This window comes from Phodopus roborovskii, unplaced genomic scaffold, assembly GCF_943737965.1.
Source record: "Phodopus roborovskii unplaced genomic scaffold, PHOROB, whole genome shotgun sequence".
Taxonomy (NCBI): domain Eukaryota; kingdom Metazoa; phylum Chordata; class Mammalia; order Rodentia; family Cricetidae; genus Phodopus; species Phodopus roborovskii.
In genome coordinates, this window is record NW_026125278.1 from 4,214,958 (window position 1) to 4,242,898 (window position 27,941).

At 39.0% G+C, this 27,941-nt stretch overlaps 1 protein-coding gene across 3 annotated transcripts; it reads right to left on the reverse strand.

Annotated features, from left to right (window-relative positions):
- Positions 1–225: 225 nt before the first annotated feature.
- On the reverse strand, positions 226–27,941 carry Sh3glb1 (SH3 domain containing GRB2 like, endophilin B1). Of its 3 annotated transcripts, none has more exons than XM_051194713.1 (11): positions 27,805–27,941; positions 19,351–19,492; positions 16,944–17,072; positions 15,729–15,862; positions 14,138–14,230; positions 10,781–10,819; positions 8,292–8,315; positions 4,213–4,302; positions 3,693–3,793; positions 1,041–1,269; positions 226–689 (listed from the first exon to the last, which is right to left on the reverse strand). In XM_051194713.1, the coding sequence occupies exons 1-11, from the start codon at positions 27,874–27,876 to the stop codon at positions 582–584; spliced, it is 1,161 nt and encodes a 386-aa protein (XP_051050670.1). In that variant the 5' UTR covers positions 27,877–27,941; the 3' UTR covers positions 226–581. The 3 variants fall into 3 exon arrangements, with proteins under 3 accessions (XP_051050670.1, XP_051050668.1, XP_051050676.1); XM_051194711.1 differs by having other exon boundaries at positions 10,733–10,819; XM_051194719.1 differs by lacking the exons at positions 8,292–8,315; positions 10,781–10,819.

The following is a 27,941-nucleotide window of genomic DNA, read 5'->3' on the forward strand; positions in this document are numbered from 1 at the left end:
AAATAAAGTATTATTTTCCAAGGACTTATGTTTAAAAGAAACTATCCAGTAGTGTTTTAAAAATAAACAAATCCAAACCAAACCAAATACAAACAAAACTCCAAAGCCAAGAGACCCTACTTAAGCACAGTATTTAAGTCATCTAACTCCTATTGGGCAGCAAGGTTAAAAACGAGTTTTTACTTTATTCTTTGGCTATTATACCTAAAAAATGAGTCACTAGAATCATGCACAATAAATTTATTTTGCATAAAAGAAAAAGCTTGTTGTTAATGAAAAATTCAGTAGAAAACAATCCTTTTGTTTTTAAATTGGGTCAAAAGTAGAAGTTGCTTGTTAGTGAAACCTCAGTAGAAAGAGAATTGTGTAAGAAAACATTCTTGTCATGAAATCTCTAACATAAATTCTGTAATGAAGTATTAACCATGCAATTTTATTGGCAGAATGGCTAGTTTCTGATGGCTTGTAATTTTTCTTTCTCAGTTCCTTATCACATGAATATGAAAGATACTTAAGCCTGCTTTAGAGTTACTGTATATAAATATGGTGTCATGATAGGTAATTGTTCATGGTTTCCCTATTTAATTGAGAAGTTCTAAGTAGGTAATTGGCACCTTGCCTTTCTGATTTCCTCTCTCCCCCATTAGCCAGTCTGAATCCATTCCAACGACACTGAACACAGTGATTACCTACAAGATATAATATTTCCAATTATTAACTATATTAAAAATAAACATATAGCAAATAAATCAAATTTTTGTTAAATATGTTTAAGCTATTCATTGATTAAGGGTTTTTAATAACCATTTAGCTGAAAATTTATGGATTTTATCAGTGGGCAGTTTTAAACATAGGTAGAACTTACATGTATAAACATTTAAAACATTATTTCTTTTGCTCTACCATGTAAAATAGAATTTTAAGTGTCAATATTAACAAATCAAATTATGACACATTCACAATAAACGATTCATAAGTTAGTAATGAGAAACTTACATTTTGTCCTAACATCAGACTACACGTGTCTGTGACACACTCACCTCATCTGCCAGAAGTGACAGCTCAGTACTGTTTGCAGCGTCATAATCATAGAGAACCCTGGCCTTCCTGCTGCCACTTGATTCTTTAAGGTCGTTGAGGTTGGAAGGAGAGGTGATTACTAGGCTACCTGTTGAAGCCATAGCAGAAGGACCAATAGCATTTGATAAAGAAGATGGCACAGGTGTCCCTGAAGTCTGATTGTTGTTAGAAAGATAATTGGATGGAAAACTGTTGGGAAACAAACAAAAACAAAAATCCAAACCCTCAATTATCTATTTTCAAGTGATTAAATTCCTCACTATCACCACTTGATGGCACTGTTTACCAACTTTCCCACTGGGAAGATTCAGAGAGAAACACTTCAGCTAGGAAGTGCTCCACCCACTGTTCAACCAACTGTCTCACTGACTTAACAATCTGTGATGTGATTAAGACTCTACTGTCCCTCTCTAACTTACCACCTCGGCACACGACATACATCTGTATTGAAAGAAAGTCTGAAAAATGATGGCCACCTTTCTAAGAACTTTAACATTTAAAAATACATCTGTACAAGTTCATAATCAATAACACCAAATCACTATAGTTAATTAAAAGACGACCAACTCTGTGCCTGATCCTTGTTTCCTCCTGTGAATACTATGCACTAACAGTGCTGGTCTTGTGTGGTGGTGAGAACTACAAAGTCTATGAATAACGCATATGAGGTGTATGGAAAATATCTGAGTACAACTTAAGTCCTACAGAAGTAACAGATGTTATCCAGCTACTACTAGCAATAATCCTACTACAACATGGCTCTACTCTCCAGAAACAGCTTTTGGGTTGGTTAGTGTGACATGGATGCTTTGTTATTTGTTACTGTTAAGGTCTGCATATAAGAACTTAAAACAAAAAAAGATAGAAGTGTTTTACTATGTAGACCAGGCTAGCCTCCTGCCTGAGCCTCTGAGTGCTGGGATTTCAGACATAACCCATGACAGCTAACCTGTCCTGACATAAACAAAAGGTTAACATTTCCCCTACTCCTGTCACTGGTCCCTAGCAGCCACACAATTCTTGGCAGAGGCAGGATGGGCAGCCTTCACCAGAACAGCGCTGGTTTTATGTTGTACGGTGCTTTACCTGAGTACCAGCGATGAAGCTTTGTCTGAATGGCTAAGTGCACGACTCATCTGCTGGATTTCCACAGTGTCAAGGTACAGTGTGAAGGAAGTGATACGGTTTCTCAGGTTTAAACAGTTCTATCTTCAGGCATGCATACTACTATTAAAACACTAAGAATGTACAAATGTAAACCAGGCAGGCTACCAGATCTAAAAATAATAGGCTACAGTTTATTTTGAAGATCTAAAATTAGCTTTGTGATGTTACCTAACTTTGGTCTAGGCCTAAATCTGAAGGATAAATTTGCAGAATAAACAATGACAAATTCCTTTTAATGGTTTACTTTTAAGGCCATTCATGGTGCAATCCTGTCAACTCCTCTTGTCTTGCAAACAATTCCTTTCTCCACTAAAACACTATGTTCTCACTAGAATGAAGTACAGCCAATTTCCCAACTTGCTGCTTCTCTTTCTCCTGTACCCTGGTTTGCAATATTCACTCTTGCCTTGTTCTTCATCTAGATGACTTCCACTAAAATAACTCCACCTGGGATATGCAGCTCGTTGCAACTGGGCCATAATTAGATGTCCTCACAGCGCCTTGCTCCTACATTTTACATGGTTGGTCTATGCACGGCTGGTACTCAGAATTCATATTATTTCCAGTGCCACCTTACAATGTGAGCTCCATCAAGGCAAGTAACCTAGTTTCTTTTGTTTGCTGGTGTAACTGCACAATATATTTGGTGACTAAGGCAGGTATTTCAAAATTAACAAATTAATAAATTAGCTTACCTTTAAGGTAACAAAATATTAATGTAGCTATATCTATCTTCTTCAACCAACAGCAAAACTTATTTAGTAGTAAAAGAAAAGTTAAGCCTCAAATATATCTATCATTGTCTGTATATGGCACTAAAAAGCATTCCCCTAATTACCTTCTCATTTCTGGTAACAGATTTGTGCTAGGAAAGCTAAAAATGTTACCTCTGAAGTCTGATAATTAAAAAAAAGGGAACTGTGTACAAGCTAACAATATCCTTAACTCTTTCAATTCTCACCCTTGCTACTGGATTGTGTATAAAAACTTTTCAGTTTTTAATTAAATTTCATTCATTTTTCTGTGGTGTGTGCATGCGTGTGTGTGATACGGGCACGCTGAGGTCAGCACTCGTTTCAGACGCCAGTTCTCTCCTTCTGTCATGTGGGTCCTGGGAACTGAACTCGGGTCATCAGGCCTGGCAGCAGGAACCTTTACCCACTGGGCCACACCACCAGCCTCACATAAAAAACCTGATCTTCTTCCATCAGGACTTAAAAAACTTGTGTCTTTTTGTTTGTTTGTTTTGTTACTGTGCAAAGTAATGAGCTTTGTGCTATGCGTTGTTTCATTCCCTTTTCTTTTCCAATGCCCTCCCTGCCAGCCTCATGCTTCCTCTTGTCTCTTTCTACCATCTTGCTGTGCCAGTGCTGTGTGCCCAGTTCCCCATGGAGGCCCCTTCCCAGTCTCCACTCTCCCCTCACATAGCAAAAGGAAAGCGCTACCTTCCCAGTTGTTTCTGGAGGTCTAACATGTACTGGTAACACTGTGCATAGTAAGTCATCTGAGCCTCTACAAAGTCATTCAGACAGCGGAGATGATGGGCCTGCAATGGAAAGGTTGCAGTCAGTTCTGGGAAGTTCTTCAGGTGGCACGGGAGAACAGAGGACACACTGTAGTGAAGGAGGGACCCTGTAGTGCCCCACCATAAAGCTTATTAACACTCATATTTCGATCAGGCTTACTAAGACTAATTACCGCTGGACAATAAGTTGACAAACTTCGCTTAGCCAAGAGGAACCAACATGAGGGTTTATGAAACGGGGAGAAAGTAAGTGATGAGGTGTAAGAGAAAATGAAGTACTCCCTCAGGCCCCGGCTAACAACTCACACTTGCAGCTTCCCTTGACTGACAGACTGGCCGTGTCTGCTACGTAGCTCAGGGACCCTTTAACGTCACAGACTCCTCCTTAGCCGCCTAAGTGCTGTCTCAGCGTCTTTTGTTCAGGGTGATTCAATACTCACGTGGGTACTGCTGATTCCCTCTAGCAGAAGTCGGGTAATCTCTGCCTGACGATCAAATTCACTTTGAGTTATTCGTAGTTCCTGTTCAGACTTAAATTAGAACATAGTTTAAGGATGTCATTAGAAGATTTAGTTCACTTTACACAGACCCCCCCCCCCCCCAAATGCCAGTATACTCCAAATAAGAATTTGATGATTCCCTATTCTTTGTGTGTGTCTTAACTGGTTTTTAGTTTCTAGACCTATCTGTGTCATCAAACCCAATGAACAGAACTGGTCCCTCACTCACTCTTGACTCATACTTAATTAGTCTGAAGACATATTATGACAGTTAAGATACCCATATACTTTTTTTTTTTTTTGCTACAGTGAGTATTTTACTGAGTACCATAGTTTTATGATTATAAAACAGTAGTACTTTAAAAGTTATTAATATGTGCTTTTCTTTTGTACTAAAAGTTAACAACAGTCTTTAATTTCAAATCAAAGACTGCAAGAGTAAAGCCATAGGATTCCCACCTCTTATGTATAGTTACTAAACACTTGTTGCTAAGATAGTTCTTGGTTGTCCTACAAGTTAACTTTCTTATAGGCTTTGGTAATTACATCATTTATTAAGATTAGGGTTTGAAAGTTTTTCTAACAGTTACAGCTAGTCTTCAGTGTTGTGCCAGCACTGATTCTAAAGAATAAGGAAGTGCTGTAACATCCTGATTTGCATGATATAAATACTCTTCCAGTTACCAAGATGAAGTCACTGGTTTTGGAAATGAGAAGTAGGTAGCACTACTGGATTCTGTTTAGTGCCGGAACCAAACAGTTCACTGAAAAACTAAGTAAATCTAAATATACTAAATATCAATATCTCAAAACTTTGGTTAGAAGTAGGTGGTAGGAAAATGAGGAGGAAAAATGAAATTCACAGCCTATTTGAAACAATCAGGTTAACTTCACTACTGGAAATCATCGATAGTGACGGACTCTCTAGCATGTAGTTACCCACATGCAAACAATTGACATGCTTTCTTAGATGTAATGAAGCAAGGCCAAATACTTTTCCTTTATCTCTTTTATCCTTTGGTGACAAAAGACTCCCATGAGCCAGCTAACAAAGGAGTACATTGCCAGTCGGTGGCTCTAATATCCTACTGGCAACAGACTTGGCCGAGGGACTAAGTAAGTATTGACCACTAAGTTTATTTTACAAAAATAAACTTGATTTATATTGCATAATAAGTAAAGTTAATACATTAACTTCAAGTAAAATCAGATACTTTAGGGGGCCTAAAATTAATTTTATCTGGAAGACAATAGGAAGCAGATAAAAGTTCATGAAAAGAATCAGTGTTCTTTTTTCAGAAGGTATAGATAGAAGCCTCAGTCACTTCAGGTTACACTTGTACTATTTACTACTCTGTTTGATGGACTACAAAATGGCTTTTCTTATAGAAAAACCTCCAGCAAATTAAAACAAATGAATTTCAAAGGTAAACTGGGCTGGTTCCATCCAGGTGAAAGTACAATCTGATATAACATATGGGTTACTTCTACAAATGTACAGAAATTATAAGGTTAGGTGTCTGATTAAAGTGAGCAGGGTACATGAGACTGAAATGACGACAATGCTTTAATGGAGAAAAAAGGAGACATCGGCAGTACTAGCAAAGATCAACAAAGCCAGGACATTAGTCTTCTAGGCGGGACTAAAACGTCATGCTTAATCTCAGCTGAACAGCACCATACTATGAAGCTTATTGAGTCACCCTGCACTGTCTATTGAGAGTCTGAGAAATAACCAGCAGGAATGAATCTCATCTCTTTAACAAGTTCCAAGGTAATTTCAAGGTTGCTATAAATAGTCAAATATCTCAAACTGTCTATTCACCCAACAAATAGAGGCTAATAAACATCATCAGTTCACTGAAGAAGAAATGCTACATAAGAGAGGCTGAAAGACAATGAATTTTACCAATAATTATTGATCTCCTAGGGTATCATTTTTCTTTCTGACTTCATTTACAATTAAGGTACAGATATGTAAGGAAAAGATCATAGAAGAATTACTGCTAGCAAGCTGCCTATTTACTATGACAGTTTAGGATGGGTCGGTATATTGTAAGAGCTCCTTTAAGATGAAACTTGGAAAATGGACACACTATTGGGTGGTGGTACCACGACTCAGCACCTATATACTAGAAATGCTCATCATACTTCTGAGGCATTTGCTCTAACAATCTCGGTGGACTACCTACTTATAGGCTTAGGTTAGTTTAGGTCTCAAGCCCACTTAGACAAATTTCCTGTGTTTTTATATACTCTTATGTAACAGGCATTTTTTAAACCACAAATTTCCCCCATTTACTACACCAACTACTTTTCAGTCTTGTAGACAGAAATCTTTTATGAGCTTGTACTAAGGAAAGATGCCCTAAGTGGTGGTTTGCATGAAAACTGTCCTTCATAGGCACAGGTGATGGTATTGTAGGGGGTGTGGTGGTCTGAATGAAAATGGTCCACGGGCACACAGGGAGTGGCATTATTGGAGGTGTGGCCTAGTTGGAGGAAGTGTGTCACTGGGAGTGGGCTTTGGGTTTCAAATGCTCAAGCCAGGCCCAGTGTCTTGCTCTTCCCGCTGCCTTCAGACCTCCAGCACCCACTGTGTCTGCCTGTGTGCTGCCATGCTTCCAGCCATGAAGACAATGTACTAACCCTCTGAAACTGTAAGCAACCCCCAACTGAATGTTTGCTTTGTAAGAGCTGCCAGGGTCATGGCGTTTCTCCGTAGGAATAAAGCCCTGATCGGAGGTTACGGAGTGTTAGAAGGGGCACCTTGCTGGAGGAGGTACAGCTTCGCAAGTCTATAGCCTCGCTTCTGCTTCTCTTTCTGTTCCCTGTGAATGAATACAGATGTGTTCAGGAGCCTCCTGCTCCTGTCACCATGCCATGCTTCCCTTGACATGGCCCTTCCCTCTGAAACCAAGGCCAAAATAAACGTTCTACCTTAGGTTGCTTTTGGTCATGGTATTTTATATCCTGGTTTCACAGTCCCACTTATATTCTCTCACATGCTGGCCCTCCTCTTCATGTTGGAGAGAATGGGACCGCACTAGGTTGATTAAGATTCCACACAGGAAAATGAGACCTTAAGGCAAGCATTTCACATTGCACTGCCAAACAACACAATCAATATAGCTCAACAAACTACATGTGTTTCAAACGCATGAAACACACTGTAGGATCGATCAACAATTTTATAAGTGATAAAATAAAAATTAAGGCTTACCAAGCTATTTAAATATCGGAGGCCACAGTCAGTACCTACCCTTAATTACTAACATTATCTTCATCTGGAATGCAGACTTTGGTAAGCCTGAGAATGGCAAGTGAAACAAATGCCTGAAGACCTTAAATAACATTTGAAATAAATTTGCACTAAAAACCACCATTTTCTTGAGCTAAAACTTGATTTCCCAGCCAAGAGAAAAAGAGAGATGGTAAGAGAGGCAGAGGGACAGCCAACAACAAGCAGACGGATGGCTTTCACTACTATGAGGGAGAAGGTAAAAATCAAAAGATCTAATTGTGTGTACAATGATGAAATTGGAATTATGATGGTGACTATAGATATTTGCTAGGCTGCGTTTTATGCAGCTATATACTATATATTTTACAGGTATACTCTACTAAAGTGACAGAAAATTTCATGTTGGGCTCACCACCTTTACTTCCCTGAAACCCAGTTCTCTAAAGACGGGAGGGTACAACAGTTGGTGTCCTTTACATTTAAAATAACTCAATGAATAAATAAGTATTTCGCCCGTCTTCTAGCAACACACCGTGTGAATTCCACCTGCTTCTCTGTTGTCTAGGGTTCCTCACGGTGTGCACAGCATCTGTGGAGTGCAATTCTACTGCTGAATGCGGCTGCTAGTAGTAAACAAACGTCAATTTCCTCACTTTTCAGGGTTTAAAAGAGTTGTACCATAGGCCATAATTGTCAGTAGCTCCATTTAATGTTTACTGAAGGAATGTCAATTAAATCCTGGTTTCACAACCCTGTAGTTTAAAAGTTTACTTACTTTCGTCACTTCCTCTGCCCAAATCTAGCCAGCATTAAAAATTAGAGAGAAATATAGAACATGAAATAAAGTTGGAGTTAAACATTTCTTACAACTTATAGTATAGAAAAATGTACTTGAATTGAAATGGCATACTTCTCCCCCTTACAAAGTGAACACAGTAGTAATCTAAATCAATATAGCTGACTGTATTATGAAGTCTGCCTATTATATGTATCAATACTACCAACTTTAAAATCTTTTAATTAACTCTACAAATAAGAGTAACAGGTTTCTCAAACTGAGACTATCTGAGCTTTCAGAGAACCTACAGCTTCTCATGTAAAAGGAGAGGTTTGAACTACTAACTTTGAGGGTTACATTCTAAAATAAACAAAACAAGGGTATATAGACACTGAGTGTTACTGATACAACTATTTTTGGGGAGAAACAATTAATTTGAAATATAATAAATTTAAGATTGCCAGTTAAACATTTTATTATATATTTATCATGCCAGTTATATATCTACTAAGTAGATGATAAACAGCTATAAAACAAATGCTTTTAATAACCAAGCAAAGTCTTACTAACATTTTAAAATATTTTTACCATGAACAAAAGGAAACCTACGGTTTACACAAAATTAAAAATGACTGAAATAGTCCCACCCTTTTCAATTACCTATGGATAGGACAATGGAAATAAATAAATACGTTCTCTTGCTATGTAACGAAAGCTGTTATTTAGTCAGGACTTTAAAAAATTAATAGTTGGAAACAAAAGCAAATACTAAACATCAGGTTTATTTTTCCTGCTTTTAGTTTAATGCTAACAGAATAAAAGCAATCAATGAGCCATTAATTATTAAGGAGACTACTGACTTCTTGCCATTTTAAATGGCAGCAATTTATTTAGAATATAATTCCAAGAATTATGAATTTTTTTGTGTGTGTTTAATATATGTATGTGTGCATGTGGTGCGTGTTGTGTGTATGCGTGTGTGGGATGTATGTGAGTGCGTGTGTATGTGTGTGTGGTATGTGTCTGTGACATGTATGTGAGTGTGTGTGCGTGTGTGTGTGTGTGTGCGGTTTGTGTATGTATGTGTGTATGTGTGCAGTGCGTGTGTGTATGAGTGTATGCATGTGGTGCATGTGTGTGTGTGTGGTGTGTGTAAGAGTGTATATGTAGTGCCTGTGTATATGTGTGGTATGTATGTGTGTGTATGTGTATATGTGTGTGTGGTACATGTGTGCATATGTGTGTGTGGTGCATGTGTAGTGCATGTGTGTTTGTGTATGAGCATGTATATGTATATGTGTGGTGTGTGTATATGTGTGTATGTACATGTGAGTGTGCATGTGTGTGTGGTGCATGTGTTTGTATGTAAGTGTGTGCGCGTGCGTGTATGTGTGGTGTGTGTGTGTGTATATGTATGTGTGACTGTGTGAGTGTGTGTATATATGTGTGCTTGTATGTATGTGTGAGTGTGTGTGCATGTGTGCGTGTGTATATGGTGCTTGTGTATATGTATGTGTGAGTGTGTGCGTGTGTATATGTGAGTGTGAGTGTGCGTGTGCATGTGTTGGGGTGACACTGGGACATAGACTGACTTTAGGTGCCCTCCTCCACTGCTCTCCCTCCACCTTACATTTTGCCAGGGGCTCTTACTGAACCTGGAGTTCACCAATTGGCTCCAGGATCTTCCTGTCTCTGCCTCTGGTGCTGGGTTGTAGATAGGCACTGAAATACATGGGTTTTAAAATGTGGGTGCTGGGAAATCCAAACTCAGCACTATACTGACTGAACCATGTACCCGGCCCCAAGGACTATCAATTGCTAGAGGCTAACATGAATTAACTGTTTTCTTATATTCACATAATTGTATTTAATTAAAGAAAAAAAAAAAACAAAAACAAACCTAGCTTCTCAAAACTTTCTTCAATTTGAGCTAAATATGTACATTAGCTCTTATAAACAATTTCCATTTCCTTATTCTGGGGAGTTATTTAAGGACTTAGCAAAACTGAATATGGAACAGGCCTGGCCACTGGAATATGTCTTATCTGGAATAGCAGACAAAATAATTCTATATTGAATTTCAATAGCAATATGGTCAAAGAACAAAAAATGAAGTCCATTTGTATACTTTTACTGTTTTCTAAGAAAGGTAAATCTTGTTAATTTTCATTGCTAAAGTAACACTCTGCAAATTCAGCCTAAACTAACACTAAACCTTTACTAGATGTAAAAGAGCATTACACACCTATGGTTTTAAAATGTTTTGGCATGAACAACAAATTGGGTGGGTTTTTCAAGTTTTAGTAACACTTCAACTGGCATTTTTTTCCCAGACATAATCAATGCTTATTAACTTCAGCTACTTGATTTCTACATGCAGCTAATAGCAAGAGAAGGCATTTTGTTGAAGATGTAGAGAACACAGTAGGCCAACAAACCTTCAGCCATTTTACATGCAGGAAGTTGAGCATGTAAGAGAAATTTACCATAATGTTATCTCCTTCAAGCCGGGTGGAGTTTAGTTGCTTAAGTGCATAGGTGAGAGACAAAGAACACATTATACCCATGAGCACACTGAAAGGAGTTACACCTGCTCAATAGAGAACACATTATACCCATGAGCACACTGAAAGGGGTTACACCTGCTCAATAGAGAACACATTATACCCATGAGCACACTGAAAGGAGTTACACCTGCTCAATAGAGAACACATTATACCCATGAGCACACTGAAAGGAGTTACACCTGCTCAATAGAGAACACATTATACCCATGAGCACACTGAAAGGAGTTACACCTGCTCAATGGAGAACACATTATACCCATGAGCACACTGAAAGGAGTTACACCTGCTCAATAGAGCTCGTCATGAACAGGCATTGCGACAGCGGATGTTCTTTCTATTTAAAAAACAACAAACTATTTGTTTTTCTACATATTTCATGAATGGTGCCTGCTCATTACAGAATTTTCAGAACAAAAAGCAGCTGATATTTAATATCAAATTAGACTTGTTTAGGAGAAACATACCTCTTTAAAGATTACAAAGTAACACAGTTAAAATTTCATCCACGAAAACCTGCTTTATACCAATAAGCTTCCCATTTAAAGCTCCTTTCTATTCTGTGAATTTCTGGCACCTCTAACCATTTTCTGTTTCAGTTCTCAGGCATGCAGTTCCTGCATTTCTCACAACTGAAAATGCTCCACCCTACCGGGACTGTAGGGCAAAGGTTTGGATTGCAGTGGTACAGCTTACGTCCACAGAGAGCACACACACTATGTGAATTACATGAAGGGTCATTTCTCTCAGATTCCTTTAAAGGCTAGAAAACACTAAAAAGAACTTTTTTTTTTTACCCATTAAACAAAATTTTAAAAAGCTAATATTATGATTAGGTTACCAAATATAATTTAAAAGGAACCAATTCAAGTGTTTTCCTTAATTCTCTGACATAACTGTTTACTGTTTTGGTTGATTTTTATGGGGCACGGTGCCCCATTCACCCTGCCCTGGTCTCAGTGTCACTGTGTAGTGAAGGAAACTCTAACTCCCAACTTCTGGCATGACAGGTGTATCTATGTCTGGCTTTGTCTATTTTATTTTTACTATTTATTGTGTGATGCAGGGAACAGAATCCAGGGCAAGCATTCTATGGCTGAGTCCCATTCTCAGAAGTCTTATTTTCTTGTTTACTAAGATGCTACACTTTTTTGAGAAATACCCCTGATGTTTTATCTTTCTTCAATACACTACACCAAAAAACAAAGATTAGTCAATACTAGATACAGGTGTATGTATGTATAGGGTTAAATCATCAAAAAGTTTAATCTAACAATTTGTGAACTGAGGGTAGCAGAAATTTTTTATTATTAATGAACTTTGCATTAGAACACATTTGACAAAATTAGCATTCAGTACAGAGAGAATTTAAAGAGCGAGGCCAGGAAAACAGTAAATGAAGCATTTTAGTAAGTAGGGATAAACCTAGCTCTCAAACCCAACTAGGACAGTAATGGGTAGTCACAAAAAAATCCACATAAAAAACAAAACAGTGAAATCAAATAATTTCTAGAGTAAAATACTCTCTTTATTTGTCAATTCAAAACCAAGAAATGTATCAGAAAGAAAGGGGGGGAAAAAAAAGAACTAAACTCTAGTAGTCTCTATCGTTTTCATGGACTTGAAAGACAGGCAAAGAGTAATTCAGACTATGGCAATAATGTCTGAAGAAGAACAAGTCTTGCAGAGAAAGAATAAAAATACAATTTTTCTCTGGACTAATATTTTTATTTTTGGCTGCAGATAAGTTTTGTTTGTATCATGTAGTGATTCTAAAAACCTTTACACAAATTGCTGGGATATACCACCTGCATCATCTTTTAATTTTGAAGATGAATTTTCATGGCTATATCAATTGCCAACTTTTCCAGATGTATCAAGAAGAATCCTTTTTCAGAAGGCTATATTCAGTTCCTGTGCTTCCTAGCAGTGCTGCTACACTATGCTAGTATAATTAAAGCACAGTATAGTTAGGTCTGTGTGCTTCCTGGTACTTTCCTAGGTTGAAGAACAGACCGTCACTAGAATGGTTGTTAATTAAACATTTGTATTGGAACCTGGCAATATTATTCTTATTCCACAACCATCAAAGTTATTTTTTTTTTGACATTATTTTCCAATGATCCTTGTTAAGATTTTCCTGATTATAAAATTAGTATCTTAAAAGTAAAATCATACTAATTCACTTTCCTTAACACTAGAAACCAGTAAACTAATTTAGGGTCTCATGCCATCTACAGCATTCTTTTATAAATTTTAATATTATAGACAGTTTTTTTTTATGGAAATCACACTGAGGTGATGATGTTGTGATATTCTAAGAAGTGCAAAAGGAAGTGATTGACAATTAATATCTGATAGAGGCTAGCCCTCCCCCAGTAGTAGATAATACAAAATGTCAACTTCTTGATATAATAATTTTCAACCTTTCCTTCACCGAAGAAAACTATACGCTTTCTCTAGCATTCTAGTTATATGTGTATTATGAAATGAGTGAAATTGTGGTTGGGGAGTCCAGATATTATCCCTCTTAACAAAACACATCCCTATGCTCTAATTAAAATGCTATCTTCCTCTAACAACTCATTCTTGTTTATATTATACTATTTTCAACCTATTACAATTAAAATCTAATTTAAGTACTGTACACAATAGAATGAAAATATAGACAGCACATCTATTAGATTAAAGTTTAAAACCTTTTAAATAAGAGTTAGACAAAAAGAGAAACCTATTTTAGGGGCCGGTTTTCTAAAAAGAACATACCAGAACTTATTTACCCATATTATGGGTTTCTTCCTCTTTGAAAAAGCTACCTGGGAAACCATGTTAACACTATTCAATCTTTTCTAACTATTCTTGGTGACAATTCCTTTATTTATTTTGAGTTGGATATCTAAAGACAATTACTTACTTTTTAAGCCATAGGCAAATATTCTTGAACTTGATTCATTTTCATCTAAATTAAAATCTTTTCCCATTCCCCACTGCAGCAGCCCTTTAAAAGCGCATTAGAACGCACACTAAGCATGCAGCACGGTACAGTGTTGGGCCCACCTCAGTGGTGGGACTAATGCCTCCTGACAATGACTAGTTTACACTGACCTGCATGTACTTGGTTCTGATCAATCTGTTTCCAAACAAAAACACACCCGATTCTTGCCATACTCTATCTGTACTCTGTACTTGTATGGTGTACTAGTAAAATATTTCACAGTCTTTCAAGTTATTAAGCCGAAATGTTTTTCTATTAGAAACAGATAAATATACACTACTTACTGAACTTTTAGTTTCTGCAGCTTTTGCCTTTTTAAGTCTCGTTTTTGCAGCATCCAAATCCAGTCTCTTATTCTGTAATAGTTTTCTTTCTTTCTATAATGAAAAAGAACAAAGTAAAGCTAAGGAGGCTAAAATGCAGGAGACCACCCCCATTTAAGGAGTCACTCTGCATGCAGTATGTGTGCCAGTTCATACAGAGCAGTGGCCTCGCACGTGTCTTTCCGTTTTGTTTGTTTGAGACAGGACATTCACCATGTAGACCAGACCAGGTTGGCCCTGAACTGTGGCAATCCTCCTGCCTCTGTTCTCTGAATGCTATGATTGCAAGCATGTTATACCTGACATTTCCCCTCCCTGCCCCTTTAAAACTACTTAAAAACATTCCAGATTTTGAATCCCAGGTGAAGCAAAGGTGTATTAGTTTTTGTATCTTCCAGCATGGTTCCCTCCCACCAGCAATCCCTCTGGAGAACATTTGGCACTATCTTCAGTTGTCACAACAAGAGATGTTAATAGCATTTATCAGACAGAAGCCTAGGATGCTGCTCGCCATCCTATAATGCAGTTCAGCTTCCACAACTAAGAAGAGTCATTTGGCCTACAGTGTTGGAGGAGGCCACGCTAAGAAGCTGTTTCAGACTTTTAGAGAGGCCTAGGACATGGCTCTGTAAAGTTCTATGTGATCTCTCTTACAGACTGGGCAGGCTGTTTTTAATATGTCATAGCATCAAATATAACTCAACTACTCCAAGACAGAATTTCAAATTTACAGACTGAATAATACATAAACATAACTCAAGTCACTGTATAATGCTTTATACTAACTGTTGTAGGAGTCTGTTTTCTTAATTTTTATATTACATATATCAGATTTCATCCATCTGACATGTTATTACTTTTTAATGGAGCCTTCATCAAACACTACTACTGAGCCATAGTCTTGGCTTAAGCTAGTATCTTTTAGTTACATTAATTTAAGTCAGGCCCAAATTACTTACGTATACAAAGATAAAGCCATAGTTAAACAAACTGAATCTTGCTATTCTGTAGTATAGACTATGCAAATTAACGTTGGAGTTTATATGCACAACAATGAGCAGCACTGAGAAAGTCTTAAGAAAAACATCCCTCACAGCTTCCTTTTTTTGCCAGCAATAAGACAAGCTTCATGGACTAACAGATTAAGTTTAGAAAGAAACATGACAACATAAATGACTACACAATAAGTAGCATTTTAAAAGTAATAATACTTCTTGGAATACACAGATAAAGTATAGGAGCCAAAGTAATTAGCAGGTTTCTAAATTCCAGTTTAAATTAGCACGCAAGCATACTATAACAATATTTTGTTTTTATAATTAACAGGAATTTCTCCATGGATTTGAAAATCAACGTACAGGCATATTAACAATGTGGGGTTAAAAACTGGGGATTATGTTAGTAACAGCCCTTTCATGAGGTTTAGTTTGTATTCTGATGGATATGCACTTGTTCAGAGTATGCAAGTGTTTTAAATGCAACATTACCACCACTGCTATTAAAAAGTAAGCATAGTCTACATTATGTGACAAATGGAGTATTTCCGACTCACTGCGATGGTTTTGTAATCCCCTTCTATAAAGTTTCTTAAAGGAGTGAGGAAATTTAAAGCCGATGTCTGAATCAATTCTCTGTCAGCTGTTCCAATTCGCTTCTGTGTCTCTCCACACTTAATAAGGGCATTGCCTGCAGAGGAACAAAAATCGTCTTTTGTTTTTTAAACTATGCCCAGATAGATATTTAAACAGAGTTAGAGTAGAGTAGAAAAGAGAAGCCGTGATCAGCCCCAGTTCTACCTCCAAAGAATGTGGGTTATGCAGATCTTAACCCTTTATGTTGTTAACATGAGATTAGATCCCTCCCCACAGGTAAGGAGTTAAGAACTTCTGACTCTGAAAACAGACATCTACATTTGAGTTGATATCTGTGTGGTCACAGACATTTCCTTGTTTTAAAAATGGGCACAACAGAATTTATACTATTAAATATACTATTACAATGTTATGTAGCAATACCCTGTCTCAAAACTCTAAAAGATACAAAAAAGTGAGGATTTACCAAAATAACAAATAAATATATTATACTGTGTTTAGACCAATGCCAGGAGACCCATTTTTTTTTGGCCACTATTTTCTATGAATAGATTCTTAAAGTCTAATTTTAATTATCAGAATACATTCATTAGAATTACTAGAAGTACATACAAATAGACTAAGAGAAAGAGAAAAATTGAAATTAGGCCTTATAATAGAAATATGGAACTTTGAGGTCCCCATAGTGCCAGAGATAGTTTAACAGTAAAGGTTTCTGCTGCTAAGCCTGAGTCTGACCTGGGTCCCACATGATAGAAGAGAACACTAACTCTCTGTATAAAAACTGTGGCATGTACATACATATCCATATAGACACATGAATTCACATATATCTACATAGAACAAAGAAAAATGTAATAATAGTATAGGAACTAACAAAGCTGGGTTACCTGTAAACACATAATGGAAAACATGAACTAGAAATACAATGCATCCTACATATCCAGAGACGATGACTACTAACATACCCTGAGTGTTGACACTGCAGAAGTCAAACAAAAGCAGTATGGTCTGGCCAAACATTTACTATGTGTGAAGTATTTTTAATGTAAAATAAACAGGCACTGGAAGTTTAAATGTAAGTCATTACAACAATTACTAATACAACAAGGAAATGAAGACAAATAACATGACTTTGAAATTATTTCCTTTCAGAACCTTTCACTTTCACTTACCATAAGCTGTCCCTGGGCCAAACTCAGTCCCTGCATCAATCATATATTGTCCCAAAAGTTCTGGGTTGTTTATACGACTTGGTGCTTTTCTATCCAGTTTCTCATAAACAAATTCTTCTATCCTGGCATCTAGGAGAAAGGTTAGAAATACCAGTGTTTCAAAAGAGGGAATAAGCCAGGCATGGTGGACTCCAGTAACTCCAGCATGAGGTGGTGGGGAAATACTCTAGTCCATGACCAGCCTGGACTACACAGTGGAACCCTCCCACCCCGCCAATCAAAACAAATGAAAAGAATTTTAAATAAACCGCAATTATTTCAAAAGAGCAAAATGATTTAAGTTTGTTCTCCTTCCAGTCACTACCACTGGAAAATATACAATTACCATTTATTCTAGTATGTATCTTTAAGTCTAATCATATATAATTATATGTTGACTATTATATAATCTCTAAAGGTTTACAGTTCAAAAACCTGGTAATGTACCTCAGTACAAAAACATTCTTGAGTATTCTTTGAGATCTTAAGAGAGTTATAAACTTAATATCCAGTGAAGTTGCCTTTAATCTATTCTAAAGTTATGTTGATCATTTTAAAATCAGGGATATTCACCTACAGAAATGTATACAAAGTATCTAAGATCCAAGAACCACATCTATGCGTTTTAGCATGAACATGTATTAACTCTCTTACAGAGACAGAGCTTGAGGACTACAATCGTCCTGCTTTGGAACAGTCTTCATATCCATCGACAGTATGACAGCTAAAACTTGTGCTCGTATGCACACATACAAGTCCATGGGACAGTTAGAGGTTAATTTTTAGTGTCTTAATATCTCCCTGAATTACAGTGAAAAGTGTTTCTTTCTTTCTTTCTTTCTTTCTTTCTTTCTTTCTTTCTTTCTTTCTTTCTTTTCTTTTCTTTCTTTTTTTTAAGGACCTGAAATAGTAATGGAAATACTTTACAAGTTGGCTAAAATAATGTTATTTATAATACATAAAAGGTTTAGTTTGTAATATACAAAATATATGAATTAGATGATGTAAAAAAAATACTGGCTTTTTTGGCAGTCTTCTGCAAAATGATAAGAATTTTAAAGCAGAACATAAAACCTTTAATTAGTTAGGCATAATGGCTCATGCTTTTAGTCTCAGAATTCTGGAGGCAGAGGCAGGAGAATGATTATCTTTGAGTTTGAGGCCAGCCTCATCTACTTAGTCAGTTTCAAGCCAATCAGAGCTATACAGTGACACCCTGCCTCAAAGCAAAAACCAAAAACCCAAAACATTAACTGCCAACCAAAATGGGTCATTTTGAAATGACCTATGAATGCTGACCAGGTTTCAAGGTTTTGATTGTGATTTTCAGTTTTAAATGCATTTGACCAATATGGTCAAGAGTGAAAAGGTAAATTTTAAATTGATTTTGATTCAGTAAATAAAATATGTGGTACATTAGTAAATACTGCTTCATTCATTAAGTCATTCACCAGATCTGAAAATATGCAGGCAATTCTGCTATAGCACTATGTATTTATGCAAATTTTGTCGAAAATGTCAAGCTTATAGGACTTTCAGGGAAAATAAAAGGTTACTTTAAGTTTATATAATTTTATAATCATACCACAAAACAATCAACCTGATTTACTTGCTGCAAAACAATGGAGAGAATGATAAGCGGGCACTGTATTATATTTCTCTGTTTGCCAGTCACTGAGCTTACAAATTGTATACAGATGTGAGACCTCTTGGCAGAAAAAGAACAGAAGTAGTTTTAAAGTACAATTGTGAATAACTTAAGTATTCTTTAATGAGCAAGAAACATTGTACTGTGCCCGTGGTGACCAAAGATACAAAGCCTCACTCAAGGCTTGCATTTTTAAAGTTACTACAGCTAAACTACAATGGCATGTGATTATTAGGATTCTTATAATGCTTGAAATTTAAAACTGGAATTTTGCAATGTGTTCCAATAGCAATGGGGGAAAGAAAAACAGGCACTGTAGCCTCGTTTTGACATTTAATGCACACCTTAAAAAGACTAGATGTCTATGCATTTGCTTCTAATTGAAGCTCCATTTCCAGTTAGCTTGCTATTCTACCTAAGAGACACTTAGCAGTCCCAGTTTGCAAGGCTATGCTGACTTGTGTGATCCTAAACACTTTATGGTTGTCCAAAAATCAAGTGTAATAACTTAGAGGAAAATGTGAGTCTTAAGATGAATGTCAGGACTCTACTAGTATTTCTGTAAACTTGTTAGGAGGTGTAAACAAATTTCCACCATCTCTTCGTAACCCAAATACACATAATAAAAACGCCACAGACCTGGAAGACACAGACTCTACCGTGAACCTTACAAACATTTAATAGCAACGCTTAGTGCAGATAAGGAGCAAAGTGTCTTACTTGGATTTGGCTGCAATAGCACTTCAGTCTGCTTCATTATTTTTTCTGTCCATATTTTAGTACATTCGGCTTTGCTAAGGAGGTTTTCCAAGTGAGCATCCAATTCTGTCTTCTCTGCTTGGCCAAGCTTTTCTTCTGTGAACTGTGATTATTTAAAATAAGTACATAAATACATAAACACACTTCAAATGTATGTTAGGAAACTGTCAATAAGTGAAAACAAAAATCAAATCCAAATAATCCTAAACATGTAAATAATTATACCCCAGGTTTGTCTGTAAGCCAGTGCCTATGAAAATTGGTTGTATGTGTGTGGGGACTATGGTAATATATCACCCACATACATCCTACTTATGATGACTATCCTATGTCTTCTACTAAAATGCATGATATGAATTCTCTATTTCCTGGTACATAAACACTTCTAACAAAGACTGAGATTTGGGCCGGCTGAATCTGAGTTCAGACATGGGCAAGCTTTTCAGTATTTTTTTTTTTTTTCCATTTGTATCCTTTCTTATAGAAGTGATAAAATAACGTTCTTTTTGAGATAGGGTTTTACTATGTAGTTCAGAATGGTTTTGGCTGTTCTCCTAACTCAACTTCCCTAACAATTAATATTTTGAGGATTAATTAAGACTGTCTATATAGAGAAAAAGAAGGCTGTCTATGGAAATAAATATCTGCTTAGAGTCAGGTAATCGTTATTCAAATTTGAATTTTTTTTATGACATGTATTACTTATAAGTTTAATCACACCCAAGTCACACATTTATGAAACCTTCTGAGCAAGTTATCACTTACGTTGTTTTTCAGGGTATGCTCTAACAATGTGTTTATAGGCTATTTTTTGCTACATTATTCACACAGTAGAAGTATTTTTTATAAGATTTATTTAAAAAAAAGAATTTAAATGTGTGTGTGTGTGTGTGTGTATGTGTGTGTATGTGTGTGTGTGTGTGTGTGTGTGTGTGTGTGTGTGTGTGCGCACATGGGTATAGGTCCCACACTGTCCAGAAGAGGGCAATGGGTCTCCGAAGCTGGAGTTACAGGGGTTGTCAGCCACCAGACATGGGTGCTGGGAATTGAACTCTGTTGTAGGAACTTAGCAATCACTGTATTGGGGTAGACAGTAGAATGAACAGGTGTTTTTAAAGTACTTTACCTTTAAGAACCCTTGTGGAAAACAGTGACTGTTTTGCTGAAGGGGCATTGCAGCCATCCCATGACTTTGGTCACAAGATGCCTCAGGCACGCCCGAGGCTCTTGAATTATTGTGTATTGCAAATGATACATAATAAGGGACTAGAGTCATGGGGCATATGATGATCTCCTTCAGTAAAACATGCAAATTAGATTAGGGACCTTGGTATGATGAAATACTTTGTGTAACAATCAATAAATATACATTTGTACAGCTGTTCAGGGTTTAGTCCATCAGAGAGGCTGGACCTGTCAGCTGCCAGATAGGCCTTAAAATTTCATCCTGGAGTGCCTTCTTTCTCTAACCGACCAGCACTACATGGTGTACCCTGACAGAACTCAGGCCTCTGTCTACAAGCGCAGTCGGTATGCATTCTTACCCATGGGGCCATCTCTCCAGCTCCAAAGTGGAGGTGTTCCCTTTAAAGATCAGAAAAGGAGGTTGAATATAGTTACCATACACTGTTTTAACATACGGGCTGTGAGGGTGGCTAAGGAAAGGCAGCGATGTCTATAGAATAGAGGAAAAGGCCTCTGGCCATATGGGGTTTTCTGGGTATTTTTCAAGTAAACAACAGATGTGATATCTGAGGCTCTACGCAATCTGTAACTTTCTTCTACAATGTCTGGTTTTTCTCCTTCAATGTAGGAAAATGCAAGACTTGGTGGTTAGCTAACAAAGCAATGTTTACCTTGCCCCTCCCCCTCCACTTCTTACAGCCCTTTCTTCTGTTTTACTTTTCTGAGTTTTGTAGCCATTTCTTTGGGCCTCATTCTTCTGAGTTTCATACTTTCAAAGGATTATCAGCACTCATCAAAGATCCTGTATGGGACCAGAGACCAACTACTTTCCTTGAGACCCCCAAATTTGCCATACACTGTCAACAGGCAGTACACTGTACCTACCTACAGCAAACCCCGATCCCAATGTCAGCCATGCCAACTGCAATCTCACGCTTGGGATGGGGCCTGGTATGTTTTACTTCTTCTTAAGGGTTCTAAGAGCAGACCTTTTGAAAAGGTATGCATCAGAATTTTACATTAATGCTTCACCTCAGAAAGCATCGTGAGAAAGGAAACACACTTAGGTGAACATCATCTTTAAAGGGTGAGCAAGAAAAATTTAAAAATACATGCTATTTGTTCCTTTATTCCAGTCATTCCTTCAACAAATATTTAGTCTTTCTTTAAAAACTTAAAGTTACATTTTATTTATTGTGTGTACGCACACTGACAGTCAGTGGACCACTTGGAGAAGTAGCTTCTCTCCTATCATATGGGTCCTGGGAGGAGAACTGAGATCATCAGGTTTGGTGACAGGTGCTTTAACCTGCTGAGCCATCTCCCTGACTCTCAATAACTACCAAGTGTGTGTGTGTGTTGTGTGTGTGTATGTAATAGTACTAACTTGGACAAGCACTTAGGTTTCCAACAAACAGGCCAAGTTTCTGTTCTTAAGAATCTAATTAATACATAAAAATTATCACACAATACATATACAACACATATACTATATTAATATGCATTAACATGAACAATGTATTAATATATAACATAAATTAATATATTTAATATATTAAATATATAATATGCTAATACACTGATGTATAGATCAATGTATATTAATATATGACATAAGTTAATATATTAATATTGTATGCATAATATCAATATCAACATACAAATATACACGGTTTATTTTAATAATCCAATTATTAATATTAATATATCATATAAAATTAATATATTAACATTAACATACACATACATATATATTCTTCTCCCCCACCCACCCAAGCAGGGTTTCTCTGTGTTCTGGCACTCACTCTGTAGACCAGGCGGCCTTAAACTCAGAGATCTACCTGCTTGTGTGTCCTGAGTGTCAGGACTAGAGGTGTGTGCCACCACCACACGGTCAAAATTTTTTGAGAAGAAATAAAACCTAAATAATGAGAAAATAAGCACGCAAAGGTTTAAGGATCTCAACAGAAGATCAACATAGGTGATTTTATTTTTTTCTGAATGATACAATAAATTTATGTAGAGAAGAATAACTATTTGGAATAATAGGAATCAGTAGAGTTGGGGACATTTTCACTGGAGATGAAATGAACCTGGAAGAAGCCAGGAGCAGTCTGGGAGAGGAGCTTAGAGCATCGGTTTCTGTGAGGAAGGAGAGCTCACCACCACTGTATACATATCAAACATTAATTGAAGAGATTAACTACAGAGATCAACATCATTAATTTAAAAATCATTACTCATTAGGTCAGTATTTATGTGAGGTGCCCTTCTCATAACAAGTTAGATGGTAGAACACATTGAAGTGTACTACCCAAGGATTAGGAAAATACAGCCCCCTCTTTCTAGTATGTAAGATGTCAATTCTATCTAACATATTTTAGAAATACTAGGTTTAAAGGCACAGATTAGAAACTATTAAAACACGTTTATGATAGTGACTCAAAAGATAGCCACTGACTTTATCAACACGAGTTAGGGTTCAAGGAAGTTCTGTGCAATATTTCAGAGCTGATGCTCATAAAGTTAGTCATTTGGGAAAAAACACTTCATAATCTCAGGTTAGTAGGCCTATTGGCTTATTATTTAAATTTTTCTTATATTTTGGTCTCAGAAAATAGTGAGGATTTAAGAGAGCAAAGATGATATTTACAAGTCATGTATTTGCTATGGAGTTTCAGTCTTGAAAGAAACAAGAAAAAAAGCAAACATTACATAACTTATGAATCAGTATATAACTGTGGTGTCTAACCGTGGTTGTTGGTAAAAGGAAAACCTCAAGAGGCACTGCCTCTATCAGACTGGCCTGCAGGCCGTGTGTGTGTGTGTGTGTGTGTGTGTGTGTGTGTGTGTGTGTGTGTGTGTGCGCGCGCGCACTTTCTTGTGAACTGGGCAGAACTATGGGCAGAACCTCCTGCAGGCAGGTAAGAAAGGCAGCTATGTGTGAGCTTAGGAAGAGCAGTGTTCCCCTATGGTTTCTGTATCAAGCGCCCCCTGTGCCTTCCTGTTTTGGCTTCCCTTGCTGGTGGATTGAGAACTGCATTAGTAAGCCTTTCTTTCCCAAGTTGGTTTTGGTTATATAACAGAAAGCAAATTAGAAGTGAATTATAAAGTAAGAATCTACAAAAAAGACAGTAACAGTGAACTCCTTATGGACAAAATAAAGTCTCCCTAAGAGTCTGAATGTGGAAGCCTGTTTAGAAAACAGTTCTGGAGGAAGGAAGTCTCACATGATGCTAGGAAGAACTGGCAAAGCATTTGCATAGCTTTGCTATTTATTTTTCAAAAATTTCAAAGTTACCATTATTATTATTATTGTTGTTGTTGTTACTGAGAGGCAGATAGCCGTGGTATATATGGCCAGGCTGGCCTTCAACTTGATTTCCCTGCCTTACTTTCCCGAGTTCTGGTATTGTAGTATATGCAACCATGCCTAGCTTATTTCTATGATGCTTGCTTTTCTTTTTTTCCTTCCAAAAATATAATGCATCTTTGTTATGCTTCCTCATTTCCGGGCTCAGTTTGTGTTAGAAAGGTCCTTATACTAAGGTATGAGTCTTATTTATATCAGATTAAAATAACCCTTACAGGGTAAGAACAGTAATTCTACTGAGGGATGAGCTGGGGTTTGGTGTGATTAAACATTCTGTCTAAGTGTCAGTTTTGGGACTGAATAATTGCTTGTTTTACTTATGCTAACCTCAAGAAGTTCGTAACCTTTATTTTGATTCCATAATCCAAATATCCCAGACTCTGTGCTTCCTTGTGCTGCGTATTTGTTTCCAGTACTGTAGGCCTATCTTTACTTCCTATAGGATATTCAGTTAACTACTCAACTAAGGACTGCTTAAATGCTATCCTGAATTTAAAAAGGTGAGAGGTAGCTAGGGCAGATACGTAGTAACACTGCTAATGCTATATTCCTATTTCTTTATCAAAATGTAAATTTATAAAAATAGGTATTTCCCAGGATCTTATATTAGGCACTGGATGTGTTAGGAACATTTGGTCACTCATACATTCTACCTTTGCATTTTTTTAAGTACCAAGACTTATCTACCTATTTATAAACATGAATAGTCATGCTTCTTTTTAAAACAAAAAATTTAATTTCTAATTAAAATTGTCTAGGTAAAATGAAAGTACCTACAATAGTTGACCAGGGGAGGGCTTGTTCTTTCTTTTTCTTTTTTTTTTAAAGGAAATTATTTAGGAACGAGAAGGCCTCACTCTCTCTACTATTCCTCACTGGCACAGGTCTGAAACTATTTTTAGCATGAAACTTGGCACTTTGGCACTGTACCCTTATCACTATAGCTCAGAGTAGTAACTAACTCAGTTACTGACTAAATGCTGGAATAAGAAAGGTGTTTCGCTGTAAACTACTATGCCAGCATTCTTGTTTCATGCTTTATTTTAGAAACACCCTTTTCCCTTAAAAACTTAACTGAAATCACCGTGGGACGTAGCAAACACACAATAAACTAGTAGTACAGTGGAAAGTGGTATAATGAAACTTAAGCCCATACCCACAATTCAGCTTCAACAACTATCACCATTCCGCAAAGCTGCTCTCAACTACCTGTACAACAAACCTCAAACTGTACGTTTCACCATAGAATTTCAGCATGTGACATTAACAGTTACAGACACTATCTAAGGACACTTAATACTAAATCCACCTTCCCTGTCCTGTGGCCATAGCTCTCTCCCCCTGGGTCTCTCCAGTATCTCTAGAGCCCCAGAGTCTTTGAACTCACGTCTTTTGTCTGGAATACAACAAAAACTACATATACTTGCATGTCATCACTTCACACAAGTCTTTTTGTACTTCATCCTGTTAGACTGACATGTCTAACTCTCCTCCTTCGGCTACAATCACCTCTACTATTTTACCCTATCCGCTACCATCACCTGGTATTGTCATAGTCTGTGTTCTCCTAGGTTGTAAGTTTCATGAGGAGAAACACTAATTTGCTGCTAATCAGTGATGTTCCTAATACAGAATCTAAACATGGAACATATGCTTGAATAAGACTGGAAATTATTTGCCAGTTCACATATTAGGATACAACTGAAAAACTGTTTTAAAAAGTACTTGAAACAATAAGCAATTAAAATTCATTTGAGAAGTATAGCTTTAAAGTTTTTCTAGATTTACTTTTTAAAATTGTGTCTTTCAATAATTCAGATTGAGTTTCATAAATGTGACCTGTTGAGGCAGGAAAGTATGTATCTGGAGCATAGCTAATTGTATTGAACTGTGGCATTATGTAGTACCAAATCTTCATTAAATATCCAGAATAACAGGTACCAGCACTAAAATTAAAATACCACAAGCTCTGGTCCTCTACTGAAGTCAATGTTAAATCTCTCTCTCTCTTTTAATTTCATCTCCCATTTATTTAACCGAACATCTCAGGGAAGGAAGGAGAATAAAGGGGTAAGTTTGACAGCTAGCTTATCACTCATCGCATCGATCCAGGAAACCGAAAGCTTGGTGGAATTAGCATTTCCCACTTCTAAGAGTTCTTGCTGTTGATAATAAGGTAGATGTTTGCATTTTAAGGGCAGAGATACCTATACCTCCAGCCCTCTTTAAGTTCTTTCAAGGCCACATCATGTTGCGATTCCCCACACACTGTAAGGCTCATTCTAGGAGAAATCAGCTGCTCATGTAGTAGTAGGCCAGAGGGCGACGGTTTACTACTAGCCCAGCAAGTCAAGTCAAGCAAGTTATTTACATCTGAGGCCACTTCCTTTTATACAAAGGAGGGTTAACAATGTCTGCTGCAGCTGACATGTGAAATGTGCGGCCATCAGAGACTGCTTCATCACAGCATTTTCCCTGAGGTGGGCAGTCATTACCTTGTGTGTGTGTGTGGGGGGGGGGGGGGACTCTCTCATTCTTTTTGCCTAGGATAATGCAATACGGTGTCAAATGGTGCCAATAAAATCAGGGCAAAGGATACAAGGAATGATCCGGGCACAATACTTTTGTTTTCTCCTCTCAGAAGAGGATGCTGCCACTACCCTATGCCACTAACTTACACACCAGACTGTTTGCGGCCGGACCGCGCTGTGACACATCTGTTCACAGATATAAACTGCGTTTGCATAACGTGGCGCTGACTGTAAAAACCCGCCCAAGTCCTTGATTACAGAACAAGGAGAAGCAGTGAACTTTTCCCCTCCTAGTGGGCCCGAAGCACAGCAACGCGGGGCGGTGGACACCACGCCCCGAGCCGGTGTGGGGAACGGGTCGGGGCGGCCCTGACCCCAGCTTTGCTGCGTCCTCGGTGAAGCGTGGGCCCCGGCGGCGGCGACCTGCACCGTGCACTTGCCCGCCGGGGCTGGGCTGGGACGATCGACCCTTCCCGGGGCGGAGGCGGCGCGGTGCGGGCAAGGGCAGCGGGGCACGGCCGGTGGGGCGAGCGCGACCCGACCGAGGCAGCAGGGTGGGGGTGGCGCAGGGGTGCGGGCGGCGCCCCGGCTCCGGGCTCGGCCGAGCGGCGGTTGGGCCGAGCGGGGCGGAAGCGGCCGGCGGGGCCGGGGCGCCAGGCCGCGCCCATCAGCGGGCCGACCCGTCCGCGTCCCCGGCTTCCCCGTCCCCGGCGCCCCCAACCCCGGCTTCCCCGTCCCCGGCGTCCCCGTCCCCAACCCCGGCTTCCCCGTCCCCGGCGTCCCCGTCCCCGGCTTCCCCGTCCGCGTCCCCGGCTTCCCCGTCCCCGGCCCCGTCCCCGGCTTCCCCGTCCCCGTCCCCGTCCCCGGCGTCCCCGGCGTCCCCGGCCCCGGCGTCCCCGTCCCCGGCTTCCCCGGCCCCGGCGTCCCCGTCCCCGGCGTCCCCGTCCCCGGCCCCGGCGTCCCCGTCCCCGGCCCCGGCGTCCCCGTCCCCGGCTTCCCCGGCGTCCCCGTCCCTGGCTTCCCCGGCCCCGGCGTCCCCGTCCCCGGCTTCCCCGTCCCCGGCGTCCCCGGCTTCCCCCGTCCCCGGCTTCCCCGTCCGCGTCCCCGGCGTCCCCGTCCCCGGCGTCCCCGTCCCCGGCCCCGGCGTCCCCGTCCCCGGCTTCCCCGGCGTCCCCGTCCCCGGCTTCCCCGGCGTCCCCGTCCCCGGCCCCGGCGTCCCCGTCCCCGGCTTCCCCGGCGTCCCCGTCCCCGTCCCCGGCTTCCCCGTCCCCGTCCCCGGCGTCCCCGTCCCCGGCCCCGGCGCCCCCGCCCCGGCCCGCCCCGTACCTGCACGGCCCGGCTGAGGAAGGTGCCCGCGTCGGCCGCCAGCTTCTTCACGTTGAAATCCATGATGTTCATGCCGGGCGGCGGGGCAGGGCCGCCGGCTGGGCTGGCGGGGAGGCGGGGGCGCCGCGGCGATGGCG

Bases quoted from the DNA above. Each gene is read 5' to 3' on its own strand.
- Sh3glb1 (XM_051194711.1), bottom strand. From the start codon at position 27,876: ATGAACATCATGGATTTCAACGTGAAGAAGCTGGCGGCCGACGCGGGC. The intron at 8,316-10,732 runs GTTTGTTGGCCT...AATGCTGGCTAG, and splicing joins TGCATGTAAAATGGCTGAAG to ATTTGGGCAGAGGAAGTGAC. The intron at 3,794-4,212 runs GTGAGTATTGAA...TTTCCATTGCAG, and splicing joins AGGGAATCAGCAGTACCCAC to GCCCATCATCTCCGCTGTCT.